This window comes from Mobula birostris, chromosome 1, assembly GCF_030028105.1.
Source record: "Mobula birostris isolate sMobBir1 chromosome 1, sMobBir1.hap1, whole genome shotgun sequence".
Taxonomy (NCBI): domain Eukaryota; kingdom Metazoa; phylum Chordata; class Chondrichthyes; order Myliobatiformes; family Myliobatidae; genus Mobula; species Mobula birostris.
In genome coordinates, this window is record NC_092370.1 from 155294682 (window position 1) to 155307043 (window position 12362).

General features: G+C 45.4%; 1 protein-coding gene across 1 annotated transcript in view; it reads left to right on the forward strand.

The window, feature by feature from the left end:
* The window catches only part of sptbn5 (spectrin, beta, non-erythrocytic 5), a 279715-nt gene that overhangs the window by 196721 nt on the left and 70632 nt on the right, over positions 1-12362 (forward strand). The window contains exons 42-49 of the mRNA XM_072264468.1: positions 829-947; positions 2548-2662; positions 4015-4128; positions 5339-5460; positions 6888-7050; positions 8321-8509; positions 9283-9360; positions 11793-11965. Of these exons, the coding sequence (XP_072120569.1) occupies positions 829-947; positions 2548-2662; positions 4015-4128; positions 5339-5460; positions 6888-7050; positions 8321-8509; positions 9283-9360; positions 11793-11965 (1073 nt within the window). The remainder of the gene's footprint in view (positions 1-828; positions 948-2547; positions 2663-4014; positions 4129-5338; positions 5461-6887; positions 7051-8320; positions 8510-9282; positions 9361-11792; positions 11966-12362) is intronic.

Sequence of the window (12362 nt, forward strand, 5' to 3'; positions counted from 1 at the left end):
TTCACACAAAAAGCACTGGACGATTTCCGCAGGTCAGGCAGCATCTATGGAAGGAAATGGACATGTGATGCTTCGGCCCAAGAAGCTTCATCTGGAAAGAAAGAGGAGAGCATTGCTCAGTTGAGAACCAGTATAGTCTCTTCCTGTGTCAAGTATTCCATTCAGAAACGTGGGTCAACAGGGTAACGGACGCCAATGTTCAGTGGTTTCCCTACCTGCTGCACCCAGCAAGCAGCAACAAACATAGATCAGGAAGAGAGCTGGATACATCTCTAACTCTCACGATGATGCCCCACCAAACTCCACCTTGTTCCTCTCTTTCAGCTGTTGTGAACCAGGTACCAATGAGTGATGCATTCTTGAGAGAAGCTGGCCTACAGCATGTGTTCTCCAGTCACTGTTTACTTCTGAATGGTTAGCTGAATATGTGGGGTGCAAGTACAGCGATGACTGGAGCGATCAGGGTTCGGTGAGGTTCAAGTCCCGTGATTTGTTTAACCAGGTATCTCAGTGGTATCCTCTGGGATTGGGCAATTGAGGGCAGTGATCAGCTTAGTAGAGTCTGCTCAATGAGACCCTGTCAATGACCATGTCAGTCATTGGAAGTATATTGTTGCTGTCCCTCCTTGTGTGAAATTTAAGCAGTTGCCATCTAACTGGGGGGGGGGGGGAGCAGTATTACAAAATACCTTGTTCATCTTCTGAAAAATAAGAATAGGGGAAATATCCAGGAGCTCAGCATCAATGACATTTCTTTACAAATGACCCATGTCAGGGGATGGACCACTTGCTATTCCGGTATTGACCCAAGTCTGTGATCTCCCACAGGACGTGACAGTGGACGATGCTCACATCCGGACCATCAACAGCCTGGCCACCCACCTGGAGAGGCAGAATAAAAATGATGTCCCAACGGTTCTCCGACGCAAACAACAGTTGAATGAAAGGTTGCTCTGCCTCCCTCACATTTTGTTTGCAAACAAGCTGTCAGAGTCTGCAGCAAAGCTTACCACACACCCATTAGGATCCTACCTTACCTTGTCTATGCTGAGATAGCTATTAAGCAACTTTGGTTGACCTTTATTAGGGTGGGGATGTAGTGGAAGGGAATTAGGGAGGAGCTCTGTTCCTAATTGCAATCCAGTAACCAGCTCCAGAAAGCAATCGCATGTGGTTGTTGGGTGATGACTAGGTGTGACTCTCCCCGTGGTCATGTATGACCGTGCTGAAACATCCCAGTTCAGAAACTCTGATTTTTCTAGCCCTAGAGTATAAACGGAGGATGGAGAGTAGAAACAGGCATTTAGTCCTGTCATTCAATAACATTATTGGCTCATCTGATCTTGGCCTCAAGTGCTCTCTTTTTCCTTGCTTAATTCCAGGAGATGTCTGCACAGTCCATAATCAGAGTATTTTTATGGAACTGTCAACTGTTTTCAGATGAACTCCAGAGAGCAGACTGGGCCATCAGCCAAGCAGATGCCACCTCTCCTAGTGCCCAGTGATTTATTAGAAGTGCAGAGTTTCTCTCTGCCAAAGGCAGGCAAGTGTATTCAAACAGGAGCCAGAGACCATATGATCACAGTTCACATTGTTAACACTTCCTGAGCAGGGGCAGAGGGCTTCAAATGCACCCCAGCTACCCACAGCTGGCAGTGCAGAGATTCACCAAGCTGAATTATTTTGAGGGAGCAGTGAGCAATTAAGGTCTAAGCTGCCTGCAGTTTAGAATTAGACGTGATCTTGTAGCGACTAAGAGCTTTATCAAGGTAGATAGAGAGGATGTTTTCACTGGTAGGAAAATCTGAAACGGAGCCATGGAATCAGGTTTTCATAAAGGCCGGTGAATGTTTGGAATTCTCCTCCCCAGAGAACACTGGATATGGGGTCATTAAGAATGTTCAAGGTTGAGATCAATAGATGTGTGGAATACAGGAGAACAGCCTTTGGGAAATCAGCCAAGAAAAGGGCTGACGTCAGCCACGATCTTTTGAATGGCAGAGCAGACTGAAAGGCAAGATGACCAACATCCTTGTATTGTTACACAGTGTTAGAGATGCAAAGGCAAATCCAAGTAATTAATTTTGTTCACTTTCAAGAAGGGAAAGGGAAATTACAAAAATCCACCTTCTAGATTCACAGTACAACTTCCACTTAGATTCTATTTTTTCCCTGTGACGAACCCTCTTGTGGAATCTCCCCAACCTCTTCATGCCTCATCACCATGCTCTCCCTCTCCCTCTGTCCCCATCCCATTCTCCACACTCATTCCTCTCTTTTTCAATATTGCTCCCTCCTTCACCCTCTTGTCACTTCCTCTCCCTCATCCCTCTCTTTGCCACAATCCCCTCCATCCCTGCAACCCACAATGTCTCTGTCCTGCATTCCTTTTCTACTTCCCCTGTCCCCACATTCCCTGCCCCATTCTCCTTCAGTCATGCCTGTTGTGCTCTACCCCATGAAGGCAAAGTGAGGAAGAGATCTATTGTCTCACTCTCCATTCTCGCTTGCCGGTTCCAGCTTGTCTTACCTACTGATTCCTTTCAGGTGGAACAAGTTCCAGGGGAATTTGAATAAGTATAAGAAACAACTGGCTGCTGCTTTGGAGGTTCATGCCTTAATCAGAGAAATGGATGAAATTAAAGAAAGAATGGATGAGAAGGTGAGAACCGTGTGACTGGATCGTGCCTGATCTCTGTCAGCTGGGAGCAGCACCCACCCACAGACTATAACCACATTTGTTTTATATTCATTCAAGGAAGGTGAGCTTGGCAGCCTGAGCCAGCTTTTAATTACCCATCTCAAGTTGCTCTTGAAAAAATGGCTGTGAACTGCCTTCTTGAATTGCTTCAGTCCTTGAGGTGTGGGTATGTCCACAACACTGTTGGGGAGGCACTTCCAGGATTTTGACTCAATGAAGGAACATTAATACATCTCCAAGTCAGAGAGGTGTATGGCTTCAAGGGCAATTTCCAGGTCTCAGTGTTCCCATGTCTTTGCTACCATTTTCCTTCAAGCTGGTAGGGGTCATGGCTGTGGAAGGAGCCTTGCTGAGCTGTTGCAATGTTTCCTGTAGCTCGTAAAATCTGCTACTGCGTGTCAGTAGTGGAGTAAGTGAATGGGGTGCCTGTCAAACAGTCTCTTAAGCTTCTTAAGTGTTGTTAAAACCAAACTCATCCATGCATGTGGAGAGCATTTCATTACGTGTGTAAAGACGACGTGTGAGGCAAGACCAAAAATTATCTAGTTACCTCTTGCATGTGGGGCATGGACCTCCAGTTGCAAAGAAAATAGAAGATCCCCCGCATCCATTGACGAGGATGGTGCTAGTTCCTGAATTCTACTTCACACCATGTTGTGTAGCAAGGCTCCTAGGGCTTACTGTTCCACCAGAGCAAGGAAAATGGAAGAGGTGGTTTCCCTTCCCCTGTTGTTACAGTAAAATGTCCTCTGGTTTTGTTATTCTAGGGTGGTACAGTCATGTGGAGCTTAATGTAAGGCTACTACAGCACCAGCAAATGGGGTACAGTTCCCACTGCTGTATGTTCTCCCCATGGCCGGGAGGGTTAGCTCCCACATTCCCAATGTGCACAGATTGGTTTGATCACATGGGTGTCGCTGGCTCGTTGGGCCAGAAGGGCTTGTTACTGTACTATAATAGGTTTAGCTGTAGAGATACAACTCAGTACTGGGTCCTTCCAGCCCATGAACCCCTGCCACCCAATCACACCCATGTGACCAATTAACCTACTGACCTGTACATCTCTGGACTGTGGGAGGAAACCAGAGCACCCAGAGGAAATCCACGCGGTCACGGGGAGAATGTACAATCTCCTGACACGCAGCAATGACTCGCTGGCATGTAAGATCATTATGGTAACTGCCATGCTACCATGCCATCGCCAAATCTCAAAATAAATCCGTCCTGTCAACATACTCTGGTTTAGGTGCTTTCATTGGCCCCCATGGGCAAGTATCACAACACCAGCTGAAATTGTCCATTTCTTTTGACAGAGTTTGATGATGCAAGGACTTGACTATGGCCGGGATGTGGAAAGTGTGGAAAAGCTGATAAGGAGACATAAAGAAACTGAACTCGAAATCAAAGTTATCCGGGACAAGACAGAGGTAAATTTTGACTGCTGAGTCAAAGATGGAGTGAAGATAGCCTTGGGGCCTTGGTTCCAAAGAAAAATGCCCCCTTTTATTACCCAATACTTCTCTCTCCCCCATATCTGAGAAGTGGTTCCACAATGGCCAGCAAATTGTCCATCTGAGTATTCTGCAAGTTTGACTTGAAAGTGAATGTCAGCAGAGGGGATCATCACAGCAGACTTGAATATTAACCTTACCTGATATATATTAACCACCAAAATCTACAAATGAAGAACACATCTGTGTATTCCAAACCACTCCTTATCACTATTGAAATGCAGGGAATGTGGTCTACAGAAGACATTTCTGTACCACAAGGTCCCGCAATTAGCAGTGTGATAAGTACAGGGTCATTGGTATGAGGTGTTAGACATTGGCCTGAACATAATGTGTCATAGTGTCCCTTAACCTGAGAGAGCAGACAGTCTCTATTTAATGTCTTACTCAAAAGGAAGTACCAGCAAAATACACTACCTACTCTCTTGGCCCGCAAATATATTTACGTAGACTTATCCCCCAATGGGACCTGAAACCACAAACCACTGGCCAAGAGAGTTACTAGTGAATCGTGGCCTGATTATGTTTCTGGTAAAAAGCCTCAGTCAGTGACAACACAAATATTTGCTGAGAAGGCTCAGTTTAGTGTGTGCTGCCAGTACAATTCCCTGCCAATATTGCAGTTTCTCATTTCCTCCTTTGACACTGGATTCCAACCATGGTCTTGAGATCCAGTGTGAACAATTATCATTAACTGAGGGGCAGCAGAACTCCCCTCAGACTCCTGCCCACATGATCTAGCATTTTGTTGTCAATTGATGAGGTCAAGGCTGGGAAAGGAATTTCTTTCATTTTCGTCTACCGTTCCCTCTTTAATCAATACTGCCTGTATAACTAGTGTGGGAACAGCTAAGGCACCAAAAGGCCAAGTATGAAATAACCTCGTACTGTGCAAGGGTGGGATTGCAGTCATGGGCCCGTGTACAGTGCTGTGTACACTGACTCCTGTTGCGTTCGAGTGGGGAGGGGCAGGGGGTACAGCACTGGGCCCGTGTCCTGTACACTACCTCATGCTGCATCATGCTGAGGACAATAACCCTGTGTCTGCATACCCCACTTCCTCTGGAGCTGAGATCCGGCTAGAACTGTACAGCCATTAACTTGCTCGTTTGTGTATCTGAACTAGGCACTGGAAGCTGATGCTCGGCATCTGTGCGAGTGCCACTTTCCACTATCAGACAAGCTCAGCCTGAAGAATGCCGAGATGCAGGACAGCTGGTTTCAGCTAAAGGAGAAAGCCAAGCAGCGGTGAGTACCTACCCCAAAGTACAGATACACACAGAGAGCAATCGTTTTCTGTCTTTTCATGCCTGTAGGAGCTGAAAACTGGCAAATGATTCTTGAAAACAATATCAGGAACATGGCAGCCACATCATGCTACACCCCTCCTCAGTCTACCAATCAGCTTGTTGCTTTTTGCTTTCCTCTCCTCGCTATGATGGCCAATCCCATCTATTCTCTCTCTGTCCTTATGCAGGGGTTTCAAAATGGCGACAATTACTTCCCTTGCTCGATGCTTCTCGACCTGCTGATTCCTTCCAGCAGATTGTGTGTTGTTCCTGTTTGCAGTACCTGGAGATGCTTCTGTCTCTCTAGACATGATTTTCTCTACTTTTACTAAATCTCCTCCCAAGGAGAATGAACCCTTTTTCTCCTACCTTACATCAGCCAAACAATTTCATTTCTGGAACCATGCTGGTCAATTTTTTTTCTTTCCTCTCCCTATGCCCTTTCCATTCTGTCCCCAGCTGGTGTATTTGTACTGTGTCTGAGCCAATGTAGCTTCCTTACTATTACTCTGTGCCTGTATCATCCCACGTGCTCACAAAATGCCCTGTCACTTTCCACATCTGTATTCAGGTCTCTCTTCCTGAGCATCCTTCAACCCATCTTGTTTCTCATGTAAATGAGCATTCAAAAAAAATCTGCAGATGCTGAAAATCTGAAACAAAAACAGAAAATGTTGGGGAAACACAATGGATCAGGCAGCATCTGTTGAAAGAGAAATAGTCAAAGCTCCCAATTCTCTTCTGCTGAAAATGCATTTTCATCTCTCTTTTTCTCAATTCTGATGAATTATTGCCAATCTGAAATGTTCAAAGCTCTACTTTCTGCAGACACTGCCTGATCTGCTCAGTGTTTCTGGAATTCTATGAAATTCTTTATTTGAAATTGTATCACTTTGTTCGTTCATTATGTGCTGTGTCATATGACGTGGCTGATCATGGTCTTTCCATGATCATGATTGTTCTTGGCAAATTTTTCTACTGAAGCGGTTTTCCATTGCCTTCTTCTGAGCAGTGTCTTTACAAGATGGGTGACCCCAGCCATTATCATTTCTCTTCAGAGATTGTCTGCCTGGCGTCAGTGGTCACATCACCAAGACTTGTGATATGCACCAGCTGCTCATATGACCATCCACCACCTGCTCCCATGGGTTCTCGTGACCTGATTTTATTTTGTGGGGAGAGCTGGCTGCTAAGCAGGGGCTACACCTTGACCAAGGGTAACCTGCAGGCTAGCAAAGGGAAGGAACACCTTATACCTCCTTTGGTAGGGAAGTTACCTTCACCCCACCACCCTTGTATCACTGTATTCAATTTAATCTGCCACCAGCGTTCTCTTGTTATTTTCCTCCACACTGTTAAGCTTCTGCTGATTTCTTTCTTTTCCAGAAAGGAGAAACTAGAAGCTTCATACCAGCTTCAAAAGTTCAACAGAACACTCCGAGAGCTGCTGGACTGGGCACAGTTGGTGAAATCTCTGATGGGAGAAGGGAGACTGCCAAAGAGTAAACAGGAAGCTGAGAGCATGCTAGAGGAGCACCAAGAGAGAAAGGCAAGATCACAGCCCAGGAAGCTGATCAGACTATCTCAGTGCACCATAACCAAACAATACAGCTCAGGAATGGGCTCTTAGCTGAACATAATAAATACTGAATTAAACTACATCTATCTGCCTATACGTGGGCTATGTCCCTCCATTCTCTGCCTGTGCATGTCCTTATCTACATGTCTGCTTCTATCACCACCCAAGGAAGCACCTACCACTGCCTGTGCAAAAGAAACCGCACCCCCATCTCAACTTAAAGCTTTGCCCTCGTTCTTTGACACAGCCACCCTAGGAAAGATCTCTGATCTACCCTGTCCATGCCTGTCATACTTCTATAAATCTCTTCAGCCTCCAACGTTCCAGAAAATAACACAAATTGTCCAAACTTTCTTTACAGCACACATCCTCCAATACAGGCAACATCCTGGCAAACTTTTTTTCTGTAGCCTCTCCAAAGTCTCCACATTCTTGCTGTAATGAGGTGACTAAATGATGTTGGTAATGATGGCGTGCTTGTTGGGGGTCTGACACCATCCTGGGACTGCCTCACAGGACTGTCCCGATTCACCCGGAGTTAGTTCCTTTAACAACGTGAGTTATCAGATCATGACTTGTTTCAATGCAGCTGAAAATGTGCTTTGCCTTCCTTCAAGCACAGATGAGTAAGGTACTGTGGGCGCTGAAGCAGGAAGAAACATATCCTGCATTTCTGGGTTTGTTTCATTCAACAGTGAAGGAGAAAAACTGGTGCAGAAAGAGACAGAATAGCACTGAGATTGACAGGAACATTGCTTAAACTCAAAGCTGCCTGGAGAAGGAATAAAGCAAACAGCGTATTGGCACATGTGGCTACAATGGATGGCGTAGGGAAGGAGGGCTGTGGGAGTTCAGGAGAGAATCTACACAGGTTGTTCTGTGGCTCAATGCTACAGTGCACATTGCTTGTACTGTATTGTAGCGCAGTTCCTATGGAAAGCGTACAGAAAAGGACAAGAGTGTTGTCAAATGTAATGGAGATGAGCTATGAAGAACAACTGGAAAAGACTGGAATAGTGGCGAAAGTGTAGAATTTTTGGAGAGTTAAAATGTATCGTCTACAACAGTCGGAAGATTCCCACATTCCCACTTTCCATCTGTTTTAGTTCATGGGAAATAGTGGTGTTTCTGGTGGAAATAACCTTTAAGAAATGTTGGTGTGTGTTCATGTGCAGTCGTGTGTCTTTGTGTGTGCTTGTGTGCGTTTGTGAATGTCACCACCTTTGTTTCTATCTTTCAGACTGAGATCCAAGCTAGAGGAGAGCGTTTTGATGCTGTGAGGAACGTTGCTGCTGAGCTAGTAGCTGCAGGACACTATGCATCACTGGACATCAAGCAGTCCCTTTCCAAGGTGGAGGAGACCTGGACAACTCTAAATGAGGCCTGGCGCGATCGTAGCAACAAGCTGGCAGAGGCCTTTGATTTACAGGTACTGGCAAGCCAGTGCAGCGTGCCAACTGTGTTCACCTTCTCCAGTATATTCAGGGGATTCACTTAACAGCAGAAAACTTCCCGCAAATTAAAGATAAACATTCTGCATTTTATATAAAGGCTAAAGACCCTGACCTATGCAGCTGGACCAGATAATATTCCCATGACAGCTACCCTGGAGACAGGAGAATCTAACACTGCACATATGACAAGTAAAGCTTTGGAAACCATGATAAATTGTAACCTTGATTAGGATTGGTATTTGCTGACCCAGTGTAGGGGGAATGGGGAGACGTGGTAGATTAGATGCTGATGATGTTGCAAATAATAATTTTCTGTCTCTGATGGCTTGAAGTGAACTTCCAGAAGTCTTCTGACTTCGGGCCGAGGCCGTGCAGGCATCGTGTGTATCTGCAGTGAAGTTCCTTCACACTGTGTGAGCAGCCGTCGTAAAATGGCTGCTTCTGGGGCGACCTGAGCTGCTGCCTGCCTGGGCCGAGCTTCACATTCAGTTCTGAGCACACTTTATTTCCAGTCTACGTTGTGTGCGCAGCAAAGTTGCAGGATCAGGGATGGATTATTTGGCAAACATAACCGATACTGCAACCTCTCATATCAGCATGGGTACTTTACTTCTGCTCGGAGACAGGAGCTACGCAATACACAGTAACAAACCGTGTAACTTAGAGTGGACGACGAATAATAAGACGTAAACATGAGCTAAGTTCTCTTGGAATGCTCTGTGATAAGACAGGACTTGGATCATTGCAGGTATTCTATGGCTACGTGGAACAGAGCAAGACCTGGCTGAGCAGCAAGGAGGTGTTCCTGGCCAATGAAGACTATGGGGTAGGTTTTCAGTCTTGTGTTATTGAACAGGTGATGGGAATTACAATCAGAAAGCAAAAGAAAAGCTGCAGTTGCTGGCGATCTGAGATAAAAAAAATAAGGAATACAGGAAACACTCAGCAGATCGGACAGCACCTGGGGAAGGAGGAACAGAAAGCATTTTGGGTCCCAGACCACTCATCGGGATGGGGGTGAAAGGAAGGTTTCTGCTCTGACTGTAACCTTAGTTCCACATTCCTGTCTACTTCCTGTAACACTTCACCCCCTTGGTTATCAACTGTTCATTTACAATGGCCTTAAAAATAGTCAAAGACATCACTTCCTTCACCCTTTGAAGAAGAGAGTTGTGAGGGCTGATGGCCCACAGAGAAAAAATTGCACCTCACCTCCACTTCAGTTCTCTGACCAGAGGAGGCAGTCTCCTGACATCTATCCCATCAATCAGGTCTCTGTCAGTCCTCTAAATTCCAGAGGATATCAGGCTTGCCTCTGTAACCTTTCCTCATTTGGCAACACACCCATTTCAAGTATTAGACCAGTAACCCTCAGGACAGCTTCCAATGTGTTTATATCCTTCCTTATGTAAGTAGACCAGTTGGGAGCACAATACTCCAGATAGGATGTCACCAGTTTATCTATGTCACTGAATCCTAAGTCTCCAAACTTTGTTTTGAAGACGCCTCATAATTATTTTCGGTACCTGCATCTTAGCTTTTTGCAAATCTTTCCCCTGGGTACACAGGGCATAGCAGAGGTCAGCAATTTCTCATCATTTAAATAATGTTTTTTTATAGTTTTCCTGTGGAATTGGACAAATTTACAGTTTCCAAATTATACTTCCCAGACCTCTGTCCACTCCCCTAACTATACAAAATTCCTTTCTAGCCACCTTATGTCCTCTTCACAATCTACTTTCCAATCTCTTTTGGCATCACCTTGGTGACTAGATCCAACAAAAGAGCTGGTTAAAGAGCTGGTTAAAAAGCTGGAGTAAACACCCTCTTTGAGTCAGTGGAGGTGGTTGAGAGCTTCAAGTTCTGATATGTAACTTGTCCTGCTCCAGCCATGTGAATGCAACGGCCAAGCAAGCACACCAGATCCTCCGTTTCCTCAGAAGTCTAAGAGAATTTGATATGTCCTTAATGACTCTCAAACTTTTTACAAATGCACCATCGAAAGCATCCTACCTCGATGCATCCCAGCTGGTTATGGCAACAGCTCTGGCTGAGATCACAAGAAATTGCAAAGGGTTGTGGACACAGCCCAGTCCATCACACAAACCAGCCTCCCTTCCACTGGCTCTGTCAACATTCCTCACTATCTCAAGAAAGCATCCTGCCCATCCCAGTCATTCTCTCCTCTCCCCACCCCCACTCCCTCCCATCGGACAAAAAATACAAAACCTAGAGAACGTGTAACATCAGGCTCAGGTGCAGCTTCCATCCTGTTTTTTAATACTCATGAATGTGCTTCTTTGATGCTAAAAGTGATCTCTTAATCTCTCAATCTACATTGTCACGGTCCTCAGATTTTATTTGTCTGCCTGCACTGCACCTTCTCTGTAACTGTAACACAATGTTCTGCTTTCTGTTTTTCTTCCTTTGTACGAACACTCAGAGGCCACTTTGCTGGGTACCTCCTGCCACTGAGTATGTGTCTGCTTTTGTACTCCATTCACGTCTAGGTCAACATGTTGTGCAGTCAGAGATGCTCTTCTTCACTCCACTATTGTATCATGCGATTATCTGAGTTACTATCACCTTCCTGTCAGCTTGAACCACTTTGGCCATTTTCTCTGTCCTCTCTCATTAACAAAGCATTCTTGCCCACAGAACAGTTACTCAGTGGATGTTTCCTTTTCTCGCACCATTCTCTGTAAACTCTGGAGACTGTTGTGAGTGAAAATCCCAGGAGATCAGCAGTTTCTGAAATACACAAACCACCCCATCTGGCACCAACTATCATTCCACAGTCAAATTCACTTAGATCACATTTCTTCTCCATTCTGATGTTTGGTCTGAACAACAACTGAATCTCATGACCATGTCTGCATGCTTTTATGCATTGAGTTGCTGCCACATGATTGGCTGATTAACAAGCAGATGTAGAGGTGTACATAATAGTCTGGCTACAGAGTGTATGTATGGAATGGGAATGATCCACTGCACAGCATGCAAACAAAAACTCTTCCCTGTATCTCAATATGTGTGATAATAATGAAACAGTAACTGATAAGAAGTTGAGGCTCTGAGCCCAGTGACATCCAGAATTTCAGAAATGTTTTCATTCCAAAGTCCAAATCACTCATGTAAGTTTGGAATAGCAACGATGTCTGCATGAGTGCCATTAGCCTCTACTCTCACTCTCTGTTTCCTGGACCTGAAACCATGTTGCTGAGTCTCTTCTGTTTTGTCCCTGCTGTGCTGCTCCAGGATTCCCTGCCCAGGGTAGAGAACTTGCAGCAAAAGCACGAACAGTTTGAAAAAGCCGTGGAGGCTCAACTGGAGAAGGTAAACATGATGGAGAGATTCGCTCTGCAGCTGAAGCAGGACAAGCACTCGGATTCTGCTCAGATCATCAGCAAATGCCAGGCTATCCTGCAGAGGTACGACGCCACAACCACACTCACAGCACTTGAACTACATAGCTAGGTCACATTAGGGACCGTCCTGTTGCATACTAAAGAATCACCCTCTGTGGCCGTAGAACATGTCGATCTCAGTCCAGTCCCCACCACTTGGCAAGGTAAAACGTCAACCAGAATCTTACGCAACGCACACAAAATGCTGGAAGAACTCAGCAGGTCAGGTAGCATCTGTGGAAATTAATAAACAGTCAACGTTTCAGGCCGAGACCCTTCATCAGGGCTGGAAGGGAAAGGGGAAGACGCCACTATAAAAAGGTGGAGGGAGGGGAAGGAGGATAGTTAGAAGGTGAAACCAGGTGGGTAGGAAAGGTTAAAGGGCTGGAGAAGAAGGAATCTGATAGGAGAGGAGAGTGGA